This window comes from Prionailurus bengalensis, chromosome A2 (genome assembly GCF_016509475.1).
Source record: "Prionailurus bengalensis isolate Pbe53 chromosome A2, Fcat_Pben_1.1_paternal_pri, whole genome shotgun sequence".
Classification (NCBI taxonomy): Eukaryota; Metazoa; Chordata; class Mammalia; order Carnivora; family Felidae; genus Prionailurus; species Prionailurus bengalensis.
In genome coordinates this window covers 84,123,169-84,140,418 of record NC_057348.1, presented here as the reverse complement: position 1 = coordinate 84,140,418, position 17,250 = coordinate 84,123,169, and the positions used below count along the sequence as shown (strand labels likewise).

Genomic DNA, 17,250 nt, shown 5'->3' with positions numbered 1-17,250 from the left:
AGGGTGTTATCTATCCCTGTTGTCACTGCCTTAGTTTAAAAGCCTCACATTTCTGAAGTGGATCAATGCAATATCCTGCTAAGAACTTTCTACCTCCCTCTTCTTTCCTCCACTGCAGTATCCACAGTAACACCAACTGATCGCTTTTTAAAAAGAGTGTATGTCTTTCCTGAATCGTACTGTTCACAAACTATCAAGATCAAACTGCTTGGCATGATACATAAGACACTTCAGAATCTAGCTCTTATCTACCTCTTCATTCTGATGTCCTATGTCCTATGACTTCCCTCCCCCTTCATGCTTTCTACATCAGATGCTGAACTTACATAATGCTTTGGACTAATGTGTGACAGAAGGCACACAGCTTAGCAGCTAAGATCAGGGGCTCCAAAATCAGACTGCGTTTATTGCTCAACTGTACCATGTACTAAGTTAGGGGTGGTGGTTCATTTATCTATGCCTACATTTCTTTCCTGTAAAATGTATGTAATAATTTTACCTACCTTAAACTACTTATTGCAAGAAATGAGAAGACATATAAAGCACTTAAAACAGTGCTTGGCACACACTGAAAGTTTGGTAATTGTAGCCATCTGTTCGGTCGTACTGATTGTTCTTCCTAGAATGTTCTTCCTTTTCGCTATCTGGAAATAACTACTCCTCCTTGAATAATGAACCGATCATCAATCACCGCCCCAGGCAGTCTCCCCCCAGTCTCTTAGACTTCCTCCCAATAAAGTCTATCGCTTCTTCTTTTCTAGTTTATTGTACCACATTCAGACATTGTTGTAATACACTCTCACACTGTACAAAAGTGAAATTTTATGCCCTACCTTCCTATATAATCCAGTACTCTCCAATAGAACTTTCTGTGATGACAGGAAGATTCTATCTGCATTTTCCAATATGGAAGCTCCTAGTCACATGTGGCTATTAAGCATTTGAAATTTGGCTAGTGTAAAGGAGGAATTAATTTACTCTTATTTTTTTAATGTTTTTACTTAATGTTTTTATTTTTTTATTTATTATTTTTTTTAACATTTATTTATTTTTGAGACAGAGAGAGACAGAGCATGAACAGGGGAGGGTCAGAGAGAGAGAGGGGGACACAGAATCTGCAACAGGCTCCAGGCTCTGAGCTGTCAGCACAGAGCCCGATGCAGGGCTTGAACTCACAAACTGCGAGATCATGACCTGAGCCGAAGTCGGATGCTTAACCGACTGAGCCACCCAGGCGCCCCTGTTTTTATTTATTTTTGAGAGAGACAGAGACGGAATGCTAATGGGTTAGGGGAAGAGATAGAGGGAGACACAGAATCAGAAGTAGGCTCCAGGCTCTGAGCTGTCAGCACAGAGCAAGACACGGTGTTCGAACCCACGAGCTGTGAGATCATGACCTAAGCCGAAGTCAGACGCTCAACCAACTGAGCCACCCAGGTGCCCCAGAATTAATTTACTTTTAAATAATGTCTAGTAGCTACTATATTAGACAGTGGAGCTCTAGTCTATATGTTTTGGGGGAGGAGAGAAAGTGTCATTCATTAATTCTTTTCAGTACACAATGCAGTATATTACAGAAAATTTCCAGTAGAAGCTCGCTAATTTGAACAGGTTTAGGAATCAACTGGCAGATAGAAAGCTCTATGTCACAGAAATGTATTTGTGCATTCCCTGGAAAAACAGTGTTACTTAAAGTCCCACTACAGCTGGATTTTTTAAAGTATACATTTACCATTTTTCTTTGTGATGTTTCCTTATCCTGTGATGAAAGGATAGGAATCAGAACTTATTCCAGAAAGAAAAACCTAACTGCCATTTTAATTTAATGATTAAATAATTTTCCAATTTCACTTTTTTGACAAAGAACTGAGATTTCTTTAATGAACTTATTCTTGAGCTATCTATAAAGACATTTTACTGCATGTTTTCCACAACCTTTAGTGGCCTACTTTTTTACTTATTAAAGTTGTTTGTTTAATATAGCAAGATAAACATGGCCATGTTGAAAATAGAAACACAGCAATTATTGGCAATCAAACATTAAAAACAACAAATAATGGATATAGGTTCTGCCTCTACTCTTTTCACTTCAGAAATTGTTATATTTGAAGGTTTTAATATCTTTAAGGGCCTTAGTGTTCTTTTCCTCCTCATGCTAACGTCTCTCTGTGTATAGATAAAACACAAATCCTTCATAATATGACATCCAAAATGATGGCTAATGAATGTAAGACACTTCAAAAACAAACAAAAAACAAACAAACCTAGAAAGGAACAAGAACATATTATACAATAGACAATAAAGTAATAAGCATGTGCAGAGATTTTAGCTCTTAGAAGGTAAATCTATTTTAATCTATTATTCCAAAAGGATAAGTAAAACTGAGTTCTGATTGAATAAGTGGAAGGAAAAGAAGAGTTCAGCCAAATAAATGTCTGAGCATTTCCACTATGAGAGCTAATGGCACGTACACAGATGGAAAAATAAGGAATTTAGCAGCAGGTAATTACCTACATTAAAAAAAAAAAAAAGATGCCTTTGTTAATGCTATGAATAGAAAACAGGCACTCCTATTTTCCAGTGTGTCTTAAGTGATAGGAAAAGAAATGAATGTTCTACTAAAGTACTTCACTTCCTCTAGACATCATGTTATAAAGACTAATTTGAGAACTCTGTATCTTTGTCCTGGGAATCTGGAAATTTTTCTTTTGAAAATAAACAAGTGTTCTAAGTAACATGCTCATGATTTACCAATTTTAAATAGTGGTTTATCTAGAGTAAATTTTAATTCCTCTTTATATTTGGCATGGGGAGCTCAAAAAATAGTGCATTAGACCCCAATGATAATAAAAATCCATAGTCATAAAACTGTTCAGATTTAACATACACATATGGACAATATTTTTGTAACAAATATATACTGTAATTTTATTCAAGAAAATTATTATTGATGTGTTTTAATATTATAAAAAATATCAATTGCTCAACTCACAAAAGCTCTTCATGTTTAAATTGTAGGATCATCCATAAGAACGGTTACAGTGAGCAAGAATGCATGGAGTTCAAAGCAGTAATTTACAGTAACATATTGCAATCCATCCTAGCTATTGTGAAAGCCATGACTACCCTTGGGATTGATTATGTGAATCCCAGAAGTGCAGTAAGTATGCAAATAATGACCGTTGCAGTCCTACAATGGGGTTTGAGCCATAAAATGGTAGAACTAAATTTCTAGTATTAATCTACACCAAAAATTTAAGAATATGAATTATGAAATTTGGAAACTTTAATTCTGTTTAGTGTGAGATTTCTTTTTTTTCTTTACATGAAACTTTTCTTTTTGACTGTGTGCTATAATCTTATTCAATATTAACTGGTTTCCTAGGAATCAAATCTAATATCAAATAATATACTGTATTAGAGAAAAATATTGGTTATGTTTCCTAAATATAAAAGAATTTATTCCATAAAATCAAACTACAATATCTCTACATTTATTTCCCAAGTTGAATTATGAGTCATTTCATGCAGACTTTTAGTAATAACATTACTAAAAATTACAATTTTCATTATTGTTCAATAATTACAAAGGCAATGTGGGGCAGGGAAATTTTTATTTTATAATGTCAATTTTTTAAAAAGGAATTCAAAGTGTGTGATTAAGTAAGCTCTATAATAAATATACTCAGATAGACAGAGTTATGTTTATAAGGTAGCATCTAAATAGTTTCATTTCATTCTATTTTATATTTTGTAATATAATTCTATAACTATATAGTATTCTCCAAAGAACAGTAATTACCCACACCCAAAAGAGGAGTAATAGTGTACAATCAACAGGAAAAACTCACTTATTTTTACGTGTCCCGTCCAAGAGCAGCTGGTTGCCTCCAGAAGATATCAACTGAACTGTTGCCAGTGCAACTCTTAGATACCTTGTTATACTACAATAAAAAAGAGAAGAACAGCATTTTAAGTATAGAGAAGAATGTGACATTTGTACTTTCCTCTCCCTATACTCCTCTTGGAGTTTAGGGTTCGACCATGTAAATTACCATTGGAAGCCAGGATGAAAAGAAAAATACTTTCATGCTGTTAATTTTAAAGGAAATGGTAAATCCTCTTCTTGTTCTGCTATTTTCCAACAAAGAGCACAGAAATGCTAAGTATATTCTTAGGGCAGATCATTTGTAAGACAGAGTCAGGAGTTCCGCTAGGCTCTCCTTCCATTTTTAGCTTTCCTCAAACTTGGCTCCAGTAAGTCACCTACTTCTTTAAGTTACAGTTTCCTTCTCACATGTAAAAGAGGAACTTGCAGGAGGAACTCAACTCCAATATCTTTGCATTCTTTACCATTCCATGAGTTGATGATCCTTTTTTTTTTTTTTTTTTTAATGTAAGGGTAGTTTGCTTACAGCTCTGACGCTGGCTGTTCCTAAGAATCTGAGACTTTAAATTAGCCCTTCAGAAGCAACCTGACATAAGTCTCATATTTAAAGATGTGAAAAATCAGGGTCAAAGAGGATGAGCAATGTGGCCAGCATTGTATAGCTAATGTTTGGGGGCAAAACCCACTTCTTCTGGCTTCCATTAGAGTGCTTTGCCTATGCAAGGATTTTTGCAAAAATACTGTTAATGGTCAGAAGTGATTGCTAATCTGCAACTGGTTAGAGTCTTAATGACCTTGCACGCAGGTGGAGTAAAAATAATAGACTCTGTAGATTGCTGCCAGTAGGCTGAGAATTAAAAAGAATGTAATTTATTCAAAGCGTACATTAAATGGTAAACACAGAGTGATTTATGCAGCACTGAACAACCGACATGACTTCTCAGGAGGACCTTTGTCCTCAAGTGTCAAACATCACAGCTGGCAGATACTACATAACTCAAATTTTGATTTCAATTGTTGAAAACTACAGTCATTTTGGTGACAATTCTACAGTATTTGATTTTAAGATCAATATACTCTATACCTGCCTTAAACTTTTTAACAGATTAATTGCTAAGCATCTCATCTATGTGTGGCTTTCAGAGTTCTGTTGTCCTATGGCTTTCAATTTAGCTGTATATTTATATAATTTCTATATTTTTATATTATCATTCATACATCATGCAGATTACCATTCGGAGAGAGAAGGAACCCTAAAAAAAGTTTCCATGAGCTTTATTGATTATAGCTCTGTAAATTTGGACAAGTTACTTAATCTTTGTACATTTTGGTTTCTTCATCCATGAAATGTTAGTGTTTTTTTCACTGAGTTTCAAAGACTATTACAGAAGGAAACAGAAATATAGGAAATCCACTTAAAAACAAAATCTTGTGGGGCAACTGTGTGGCTCAGTCAGTGAAGTGTCTGGCTCTTGATTTCAGCTCAGGTCATGATCTCACAGTTCGTGAGGTCAAGCCCCACATCAAGCTCTGTACTGACTGTGGGGAGCCTGCTGGGGTTGTCCCTCCCCTGCTTGTTGCCCCCTCCTCCCCTTCTCATTCTCTTTCAAAATAAATAAACAACCCCCCCCCCCAAATATTGTAAGATCCTAGTAAATATTGAGTATTTGCTCTCTGATAATCACTTTGAATAAAAGCTCATTAAAATTTATGTATTGAAGTCTACACATCCAACATCATTTGAAAAAAATTGTATTTCATTAAACTTTATTTATACAGCAGACACTGGACTGGACACTGGGAATATACTGAGGAATCAGCAGTAAATGAAATGGAAATCGTATTTGCCCTAAAGAGAGGGAAGACTGATGCTGAACAAGTAATTGCAAAGCATCAGCTATTGCAAAAGGGCAGTACAGCTCAATGGGGAGCTAAATCCTCATTTGTGGAAAGAATTACCAAGAAAGGAAGTACTATCACCAGTGGGGATGGGGAATAATAAATTAATAATAATAATAAAGTTTCTCTTAAGAAATGTTGAGTTTATAAGTTCTGTAACATGTCCACATGTGTAAGTGGTTAAAATGTGCATTTAAAGTTCAAAGGAGATAATTTGATGAGAGATCTAAATCTCAGTATCATTGGCATTATACTATGGCATATAATTTATATTAAGGAAATGGGTAGGATGGAAAAGTTCAAATGCTTCGACTGAGAAGATAAGGGTGTAAAGAAGAGTAGTGACTTAGATGCCCGTGTTGAAAAACTAACATTTTCTGGTCATTTGAGAGGAATAAGAAAGTTTCCATTGAGAGGAAAAGAAAGAGATGGCTGGATAGTAAGAGGAAAACCAAGTTATATGGAGTCACAGAATTCAATATTCCAAAGGGTACTTATCTAAGCTGAAAGATCTTGAGGTCAAAAAGAAGTATATTTAAAACCTACAGGGGCACCTGGGTGGCTCGGTTGGTTAAGTGTCAGACTTCGGCTTAGGTCATGAGCTTATGGTTCGTGAGTTCAAGCAAGCCCTGCAACAGGCTCTGTGCTTACAGTTCAGAGCCTGGAGACTGCTTTAGATTCAGTGTCTCCTTCTCTCTCTGCCCTTTCCCCACTCATGCACTGTCTCTCTCAGAATTAAACAAACATTTAAAAAATAATAAAAAATAAAACCTACAGGATTTAATAATACCAAGATCACTGGGGGTGTCATGAGGACAGGTTTTAGAAAAGTTGTGGATGCAGAATCCAATGAAGTATGTTGAGACATGAGAAGAAGATATGGGAACAGTTTAAAGACATTTTAGCAACTATAGCTGAAGAATATAAAGAGAAATAGTATCTGAAGCTGAAGGGGAATGCATCTAAGAGAGGGCTCATTTTTACTTATATTAATATTTGACAGACTAATTTCATAAACATAGAACTTATAAAGGGTAAAGCTGAAGAAACAAGAAGGGGACTAATACAGGCATTTAGTAAATTTCTACTTGTTCTCTCTGAATATTATCATATTCCATTTTAGAGCATCTAGAACATCCTCTAGACCAACATTAAATGAATGTTGAATGTTTTAGTACTTTATCTCATGATTTGGGTATTGTGACCATCTGTGAGATAGTATCCTACAAAGTGAACCCTATAATATGAACCAAAGAACAGTGATTTCTCAGAATTTTCCAGGATAAAGTTCTGTGATCAACTAAGTTTAAAATACATATGTGCATATATATATATATATATATATATATATATATATATATGTATATTCCCAAGATGATAAGGTTGTGATATCTCTTCTTTCCTTGATATATTTTTTTCTGCAATCTTTGGAAATATGACTCAAGGGTTTAGAATGAGTTCCACAAGACTCTAGGAACACCTGAGGTCCCTAACATTTATGAAGAAATTCTGGGTAACTTGTAGAGACAGTATATATTTTTCTTTCTTTGCAACATAGTTCCAGAGCTATGCAAACTTGAGAGAATGAGCCATTCCAGAACCATCATAGTTCCCAAGCTTTTCCAAATATATCACAAGGAAATAAAATTTCTTCAGGATGCCACTCAAACCTCTTCAGAGCTATTTGAAAAATGTGAGAAATTATTGGAGAACCTTTAAAGCTTCCTTAGAACATGAGGTCTGAGCTAATTAACACATTTCATTTTATTGATTCATTTGTTCTACAATATTTCTGGGACAAATACTATGCATTAGGTTCTGGTGTAAGTCTTAAGGATGTAGAAATGAACAGAAAAAAAATATCACCACCTTCATGTGGTGATAGTCTAACATAAAAGATACAAAATAAAGAAATATGCAGTATGTAAGTAGTAACAAGTGCTATGAAGGAAAACGGAGGAGGGCAGGGGGCTAGAGAATAAGGAAAGAACGGAAGAAAGGGTGGCTCTGGAAGGCATTTTTGAGGGGCTGGTATTTGGGAAGAAACCTAAATGAAACAGGGAAGACATGGAGGAACAGCCATTCAAATGCTCTCAAATGGGGGGGGGGGCTGTTGAGTTTGAGAAACAGTAAGAAGTCTGGTGCATCTTGAGGAAAGAGAGACAAATTGTGGGTGAAGGAAGAGATTGAGAGACAGAGCAGGGGTGGGGGGTGGGGAGAGGAAGGGAGGGAAGGAGAAATAAAATTGAAAAAAAATACATGGGTCAAAACTTGTGAAACACTACGAGCCATGACATGGGATTTGGGTTTTGAGTGTGCTGGGAAATACTGGAGGTTTTAAAATATGGGAGTAAGATAATAAGTTGGAGTTCAATTTTCCATCACTTTGGCAGTTATGTAGAAGACAACTGTTCAAAAAAAAGACAACTTTTCATAATACTTGTTAATTTTGATATTATATATATTTAAAAAATTCAAACATTATTGGTGGGTCCAATTCCTTAGCCATATGAATTTTGATTCTTTGAATTAGTATGTCAGCCCTTTAATAACTGCAGAAGAACTTCCAGAATTAAAATACAGTATGTCCAATAACATATTATTTATGGTTAAAGAAAACCATGTATTGCCAGGGATTCTCAAATCAGGCTGCTCATTTGAGTCACCCAGAAGATTTTTGAAAATACCTTTGTAGAACCTGACACCCAGAGTTCCTGCCTCATTTCTTTGGGTTGAATTCCTTGTAGCAGTATTTTTAAAGAGTGCCTCACATGCTTATAATGCACAGCCTTGTTTGAAAATCACCATCATTGCCTTTTCTATGCAAGCAATAAACTAAAAAAATAAAAGGTCTTGAAAGACAAAACCAAACTGGTAGGATGGCCTGCCCTTGAGGGAAGTACTAGGATTGAAATGGTGGCTGAAGAACACTTTATGACATTTACATGTTCAAGGTGAGACGATTTTCATGATGGTTATCTATTCAAATAAAGTGTATTTAGGTTGAAATTGGAAACATTTTTTATTTTTTTATTTTTTTTATTTTATTTTTTAATTTTTTTTCAACGTTTATTTACTTTTGGGACAGAGAGAGACAGAGCATGAACGGGGGAGGGGCAGAGAGAGAGGGAGACACAGAATCGGAAACAGGCTCCAGGCTCCGAGCCATCAGCCCAGAGCCTGACGCGGGGCTCGAACTCACGGACCGCGAGATCGTGACCTGGCTGAAGTTGGATGCTTAACCGACTGCGCCACCCAGGCGCCCCTGGAAACATTTTTTAAATGAAAGAGTATATTAGAAATTAGCTTGGTTCGTAAAGATATGTTAATAAGGCATGTCATTTTTTTCCCTTTAAGGACAAACTGGTTCGAACAGCTGTTTCATTGCATTATTTGTCCTGAATGACACCTTAATAGTGAAGGAGGCACATGGGATGATGCCAGCTAAACTGGCTGGGTCATATTTCGCTGGATTTGCAGTGCTCTCTCACATCTAACTAATTGGGAAGAAGGATTTAAAACTTTACGCTATGCCAATACAGGAAAATGGGTTCAATCCTTAGATTTTGGCCATTTTACAATTTTTGGTTAATGCTCATCTATGTAACCTGTTTGGGTTAGCAGTAAAATATGAATATGAAGAAAGATGTAGTAAGATTTTTAGTCTTAACAGAACCTCTCTTTAAGAAGGAGAGACAAAGCTTTAGTTTTTAATGCAAAGAACAGATTTTTTTTTAATTTTTAATGTTTATTTATATTTGAGAGAGAGACAGAGCATGAGCAGAGGAAGGGCAGAGAGAAGGAGACAGAGATTCCAAAGCAGGCTCCAGGCTCTGAGCTGTCAGCACAGAGCCCGATGTAGGGCTTGAACTCACAAACTGCAAGATCATGACCTGAGCCAAAGACGGACGCTTAATTGACTGAGCCACCCAGGCGCCCCACAAAGAACAGATATTTAATAAAATGGTGAAATAAGCCATTTTTACTATTTTAAAATAATAAATTGACTTGTATCATAAAAGCAGCAAGTTCCCATTGATAATTCTTCACTGGTAGCCACCTGACATTGTACAAAGTAGTTTGGGTTTGACTCTTCTTCTGATGCTCATTGTCCTTATTGGTTTGGCAAATCAAACTTCTAGTTTTAGATTCATTTTTAAGATGGAGAAAAATGCTTTCTATGCGACAGTGCTGTGAGGATTCTGTGAGATATTATAGGCGCTGTCTTATAACCTGTTATAATACTATGTGCTAGAAAGAGTATGAGCTTTGGAGTCTGACAACAAGGATTTGAACCCAGACTTCTCTTGCCTGGTCCAGTATCATGGCCAATAACTTAATCCCTTTGGAACTTGAATTCTTAACCTTAATTTTTTTTGTCATAAAATGGCTTTATTAGTTTAGATAAACTGTGGACTATTTTATTTAGTTGATAAAGTTTGATTTTCTTCTGTCCTTCTCACCTTCAAATATCCCATCAGGACTAACACAATATCTGCTTTTTGTCCCCCTTTATTTCATTTTTTTCTTCTTTTCTTCTTTCCCTTCTCTTCTATTTTTTTTTCTTTTTTTTCCTTCTCTTCTATTTTCTTAATGAAATCTTCACCTCTACCCTATTGATTCGCCTCAAAGTCATGCAAACAACACCTGTACAGATGTCCAAAAACCTTGTGTATATCAAAATACTTATCGCGGCTTTATTTATATGATTGCAAACAATACTTGTTGGTAAATTATACTGAGTTTTATTTTCCATGTTATCTCTAATTCCTTCATGGTATTTTTATTTCCTGGAAAATACATGGCAATGATCAAAATGAGAAGTGCCAGATTATATCAGAATTGTTACCCTTTTATCCTTGCATTTTGACTCTGAAAACTCAATCGGTTTACATTATCCCCTCTGACATTACATTCAGAAGGTAATGACATATCCTAAAATATCCTAAATTTACCATATCAGGTTACATAGATTTTACAATAGAGGACTCTTCACCCAGCCATTATAAGGAAACTCAGGGGAGCCTGGATGGCTCAGTCTGTTAAGCATCTGACTCTGGAATTTGGCTCAGATCATGACCTCACAGTTTGTGAGATTGAGCCCCACATCTGGCTCTGAGTTGACAGTGCAGAGTCTGCTTGGGATTCTCTCTCTCCCTCTCTCTCTGCCCCGCCCCCACTTATGTGTACTCTCTCTTTCAAAATAAATAAACACTTTTAAAAATAAGGAAATTTAAGATTGCATTAACAGAATTATTACCTAAAGGAATAAGATGAAAATAATAAAATTTAGGGTGCCTCGGTGGCTCTGTTGATTAAGCATCCAACTTCAGCTCAGGTTGTGATCTCACGGTTGGTGAGTTCAAGCCCCACATAGGGCTTGCTGCTGTCACCACTGAGCCTGCTTTGGATCCTCTATCCCCCCTCTCTCTCTGCTCCTCACCTGCTTGTGCTCTCCCTCAAAAATAAACAGGTAAAGAACCACTAAGAATAAAATTGAAATGCCCTATTAAAAGGATATGTGATTCCAAATAACAACACATTTTTATCATTCTTTTAAAAACATTGCTATAGGAAGACCAACGACAACTTTGTGTGATGGCGAACACTCTGCAAGATGGTGGCATGACACCTGAACTGGCTGAGGTGATAAAAAGACTCTGGAGAGACCCAGGAGTTCAGACCTGCTTTGAAAGGGCATCTGAATATCACCTCAATGACTCAGCAGCTTAGTAAGTGAATGCATTTAACAGGAATTATAGTTGAAACATTTAAGTTAAGAATTACAATTCTTCAGGGGCGCCTGGGTGGCTCAGTCAGTTAAGTGGATGACTTCAGCTCAGGTCATGATCTCACAGTCGTGAGTTCGAACCCCATGTTGGACTCTGTGCTGACAGCTCAGATCCTGGAGCCTGCTTCAGATTGTGTGTCTCCCTCTCTTTCTCTGCCCCTTCCCTGCTCACACTGTCTCTCTCAAAAATAAATAAATGTTAAACATTTTTTTAAAAAATATTTAAATAAATAAATAAACAAACTATAATTCTTCAGACTCTACATTTGTCATCACAAATGAGGAAAGTAAATAGCTTTACATTTTGTTACACTAAAATAAAAAGAAGTTGAAGACAAATATAGATCAAGGTGACATCATGAAATGTAAAACTATAAGCAAAGGAGCATTTAAAATAATTTTGAAAGTATTTGCCTGAAAATACCCACATTTTGCAAATATTTTCTCCCAAATGAAAAGGATTCATCTGTGTGCACTGTTCTCAATGTAAACGCAGATTGGTGGCATACACACTGATGTTTTGGGCTATTCATTCGTCTCTCAGCATATTACTTAAATACTCTTCTAAAATAATTTTATTGATGACACATTCTTTGACTCAATTGGTTTGATGAACATGATACAGAATTCTAGAAGAAAGTAATGATTTTCAAAACATTTGTATTTTGTGGGATACTGTTTGAGTCTCAAGAAAGATTGTATAATTTTCACAGCTAATATCATCTAGTAGGCAATTATCAGCCACAATAAAATTAGGAGGTTATGATACCATTTGTAATTTCATTATCAAAATTATTTTAAATTTCTATTTTAGTAAGTAGTTCTTAACCTATACTCTGGTTATAAGCCTGCACGCATGTGTGTACATGTATGCAAATTAATATAATTACTTATTCTATGTATCTGTCCATGCATACTCATATATAAAACGGTATAAATGCAGTTCTTTTGATGAACTCACAACAGAACATGTTAGTACTACTTAAAAGGTGATGTAAAAGTGAAGCAAATGAAAGATTATTTGAGGATAGAACAATGAAACTTGCATGATACTTCAGCTTTCTAATCGTGATGGTCAGAAGGATTATAGAGAGAAAACAAACTATACAAATTTTAGGAAAAGCTAACAACAACAGTCTTCTGTGATTAGTCACTCATGTTCATTTTAAATTCCAAAGCACTTGGTGGAAAGTCTTGCTCTCATCTCTTTGATGAAGTAGAGAAGGAATATCATCATGTGATTATTAAACTCATTTAATTGTTTTTTTTTATTTTTTTTAATTTTTTTTTATTTAAAAAAATTTTTTTTCAACGTTTATTTATTTTTTTGGGACAGAGAGAGACAGAGCATGAACGGGGGAGGGGCAGAGAGAGAGGGAGACACAGAATCCGAAACAGGCTCCAGGCTCTGAGCCATCAGCCCAGAGCCTGACGCGGGGCTCGAACTCGCCGATCGCGAGATCGTGACCTGGCTGAAGTCGGACGCTTAACCGACTGCGCCACCCAGGCGCCCCTCATTTAATTGTTTTATGTGTCCCAGTGCCTAGCCATATTTTAATACTAAGACAACTCTGTGCAGTATAGAAAACTCTACTTTTCTTTATGAATCGTTGATAAGGGTAGTCACAATAAGATATTTAATTGTGGAATATTCTCATAAAATTTTGCTTAACAAAACGCTAGAGAAGGAAGGAGAGATAGTGTTGGGGGGGGCAAGAATTCCTATCCCCTCAAAGGTCCCTCTAGCTGAACTCAGAATCAAATTGACACAAGACAGATTAACAGGAAAAAATGAAATGTAATTGGTATACATACAGGGAACCCACATAGACATGGAAATTCCAAAGACAGGCAAAATGAGGTCTATATGTCATCCTGAACTAAGGAGAAGAGGGTGGGGCCTGGGACTTCAGAGGGAAGGAATCAACTTCAAAGGGGGATAACAGCAGATGTTTGGTAATTAGAGGTTGGCCCTGCCATACAGATGGGTCACTTATAAAATTTCTCTCTCCTAATAACACTTATTCTAGGAAAGACCCCCAATTTTGATTCTTCTATACAGTTAAAGGAGGGGCAAGATTTCTCTTCAGCCTGCAGGGTCTCAAGTGCCTTCAGCTCAAAATAATCCACATACCAAAGTGACACATTCTGGGGAACTGGGGTGTTGTCCTGAACCCCTTCAATAGCTGTAATTAATATATTTGGTTTTGTATATACATTATCAATTAAGCATGAATTTTCCATTCAAATATTGTAAGAAGTGTATTTGCAATTATATTAATCATTATGTTTACCAAATACTTTACTCTTTAAGAGCAGAAAAAATTACATATTGTGTTGTCAAAATGGGAAGATGAAATGACCCTGTATTGTATTTTCTAGACCTTCGAGCCTTTAGTTTCAGATTTTTTGTTTTGACATACAAAATAAATATTTTACAGAACTATCATGTTATAGATTCATATTAAAAGTATTTATCTGTTCAAGTTAAACATCATTACACAGTATCTACTTGCACCTATTTTGTGAATGTTGCCCATATAATAATGGTTTTAAATACCCTGATTGATTTAGAGAGTAGTAAAACACCTCTCCACCTTCACTCCCAACCTCTGTTTCAGAAAATTTTCATTAAGAAAACCACCCAAAATTTAAATTGTTAATACTCCCTGCCCTCAGAGGTCCTTAAAAGGAAGATTAAAGAAAACACTTATTAAGAAAAATAGTTGAATGGCCATTGCTTTCTTCCAAAAATTAACAGAGTTTTTTCAAATACTGAATTGCACTCACATTTTGAAACTAAATATCATATTAGATCAGTCTCACACTCATGTCTATTTCATACATATTTTATAGAGCAATGGCCCCTTTCCTTCTCTCCCTTCCCTTTTCCTTTCTCTTCCTCTTCTCCCTTTCCTCCTCTCGCCCTTTTCCCCATTGTTCCTTTTTTGTTTTGTTTTGTTTTGGTCAAAATAGGATACTTATATTTTCTCAAACCTAGAGCCCCTTCAAGTTTAGGCTAACAAAGTAGTGAATCTTAATCAGAGTAGGGAAGGGAATGTTGTTGGCAACATAACACCTCCCTGCTCACACCTGTACTACTAGGAAGCTGAAGGAAAAAGGGCATGACAGTGACAAAGAAGGGAAAGAGTTTTAGTAATACTTCATGGCTTACTGATTGAGGCCATCTAGTGTGCTGTTTAAATTCCAGAAGCTTTAATATTTAACAAAGACTTTACCAGAAAAAAAATTATTTTTACATGATTAGAAAAAGTATCAGGTATTTTTTTTTAACTGATTTGAGCTATATGTATTTAGGGCCTCTGGTTTCAGTTCTAGACCACAGGCCTAAGCATTCAAATCTTATATTCATTAAAAGCAGGCCTCTTAAATGCAAATTTGTCACTCTGCTAATGCTTCTGCTTTGCTTGAAATCATTTACACATGCAAATGAAAGTACATTAAAAATGTCTTTACCAAAGTATTCATTTAGCTATCATTAAAATGAATTGAATCTCTATGTTGACAGGTATGTTTTTGTTGTTCTTGCATGAATCAACTGACCAGCCGTATGTGCAGACTTAGTCAACAGAGAATTCACAAAGGGTCTTGCTTCACAAAACAGAAAATAGATAAACTGGAAAAAGCTTCCAATATTTTCTGCTGATATATCTGTTTCTTGATTTGTCCCTTGCTTTTAAGAAAAATTAAGCTTTATTAGAATAAAGCACAGTAATAAATTTTCCTATCATACATAAATGTGTTTCTGAACTATGATCACCTATTTGTCATTTAGCCAAAATCCCTTTGAGGCATTCACTCAATTTGTTTCAGCTCAAAAGCAGAAAGATCCTCCGAGAATATATTACCCATATTGCTGTTGAATTTTTTAAAAAAGGATAAAATAGTTTTGCTTTTCAAGGCATGATGTGAGGTGCTAACACGTAACAACTCTTTAACTTAGACCCTGAAAAATTCAACTTTTGAATGATAACTAATATTTAGCTGGATTCTACCTCTCAAATTCTTTCTGGATAGATGTATGCCCATCATAGTCTTCCTATTTAGCTATACATGTAAACTTAGTTTTAATATAATGACCAATTTTGCCATAAAAACCTTACCAGGCTTTTATTGTCACTATTAAACATTTTCACAGAAATAGCCATATTGCTAAACTACTAAAGCCTTATATTCAAAGTCTAGAATTGTGGTTTTCAACTGTTTTTAAAGCAATGGGATACTTTGTTTTAGTTTAAAGACATGATCTGATTTCAAGAAGGAGGCAAAGAACAGCTTCTTTCCTCTAATCTAACAGACTCTAGCGGAGCACACGGCTTACTCAGATCTATTTCTGCTTCTCAGCACCTCTAGATCCTGTGGGCAAAACCAGGGCAGTACTCAGCTTGCTAACAGTAGGGTTTTTAAATATGTGGTCCAGGAAAGAGGTAAGGATACTGACACATTGGTGGAAGAGAAGAGAGGTAGGAGTGGGTGCAATGTCTAAGTTCAGCCTTCTGTCCCCTGAATGGCTCAGCAATGAAATAAGTTAGTTCCATCGTGAACCAGCAAGAAAATAAAAATATTTTCTTTTATTGTGCTAAATGTATATAATCATGGCACTTCATACAAATGGTCCAGAGTCCTAAGCTAGACAATCCATGGAGAACAACAGGACAAACTTCAAGTTATGAAAACCAATAACTCCCTTAAAATTCAAAATGCCTAAATTCAAATTACAGCATTTTGAAGATAATCTACTGACTACCATTCAAGATAGGACGTTTTGGGGGATGATCAAAACCTGGAAACAGAAATTTTCTCTGAAATATATCTATATAACATCAATTCTGTTACATACACCTCATAAAATGCAGGCTAAGGTAGTATTGATCTAGTTTTTGTTTTTGTTTTTGTTTTTAGAGAGAGAGGGTACACAATCAGGGGAGAGGGGCAGAAGGAAAGAGAAAAAGGATCTTAAGAAGGCTCCATGACTTAGCAAGGAGCCTGACACGGGTCTCCAGGTCAGGCTCAATCCCATGACCCCGGGATCATGACCAGAGCTGAAATCAAAACTCAGTTGCTTAACCAACTGAGCCACCCAGGCACCCAGACCTAGATGTCTTTACAAGAGGCCTCCATTGGTCATGTGTGTGCCACACTTAGTATTCTGCAGCATCCGTCCACCAAGCTCTGATGAGCAGGGTTAGAGAGAACCAGTCTGGAGTTTAATAATTTTAATGGACCCTGAAGTAAAAATTTATTTGTACTGCATCCTGGTATCTTCAAATGCAAATTTTAAAAATATATGCTATTTTTTGTTGTTGTATTAGCTACCTTAATGATGTAGATAGAATCACAGCTCCTGGATATGTCCCAAATGAGCAAGATGTTCTACATTCTCGAGTGAAAACAACTGGAATCATTGAAACTCAATTCTCCTTCAAAGATTTGCATTTCAGGTATGAACAATGTCTTTTCTAATCATCAACTGAAATATTCAATATGTATATATATGTATTTTTTATTTTTCATATATATGAATATATATATATATTCATATATATATGAATATATATATATTCATATATATATGAATATATATATATATTTTTTTTTTTTTACAGAGAAAGGTCTAACCCATATTCAAGCCCAGTGAACCTTAGGCAT

General features: G+C 35.7%; 1 protein-coding gene and 1 long non-coding RNA gene across 2 annotated transcripts in view; one reads left to right on the top strand and one right to left on the bottom strand.

Moving 5' to 3' along the window:
- The window catches only part of LOC122487818, an 88,610-nt gene extending 84,381 nt beyond the window's left edge, over nt 1-4,229 (bottom strand). The window contains exons 1-2 of the long non-coding RNA XR_006298481.1: nt 4,057-4,229; nt 3,853-3,945 (exon numbers count right to left, since the gene is read on the bottom strand). This is a non-coding gene — a long non-coding RNA (uncharacterized LOC122487818). The remainder of the gene's footprint in view (nt 1-3,852; nt 3,946-4,056) is intronic.
- Nucleotides 1-17,250, top strand: part of GNAT3 (G protein subunit alpha transducin 3) — a 64,185-nt gene that overhangs the window by 27,671 nt on the left and 19,264 nt on the right. The window contains exons 3-5 of the mRNA XM_043588698.1: nt 3,020-3,161; nt 11,364-11,521; nt 16,914-17,042. Coding sequence (XP_043444633.1) covers nt 3,020-3,161; nt 11,364-11,521; nt 16,914-17,042 — 429 coding nt within the window. The remainder of the gene's footprint in view (nt 1-3,019; nt 3,162-11,363; nt 11,522-16,913; nt 17,043-17,250) is intronic.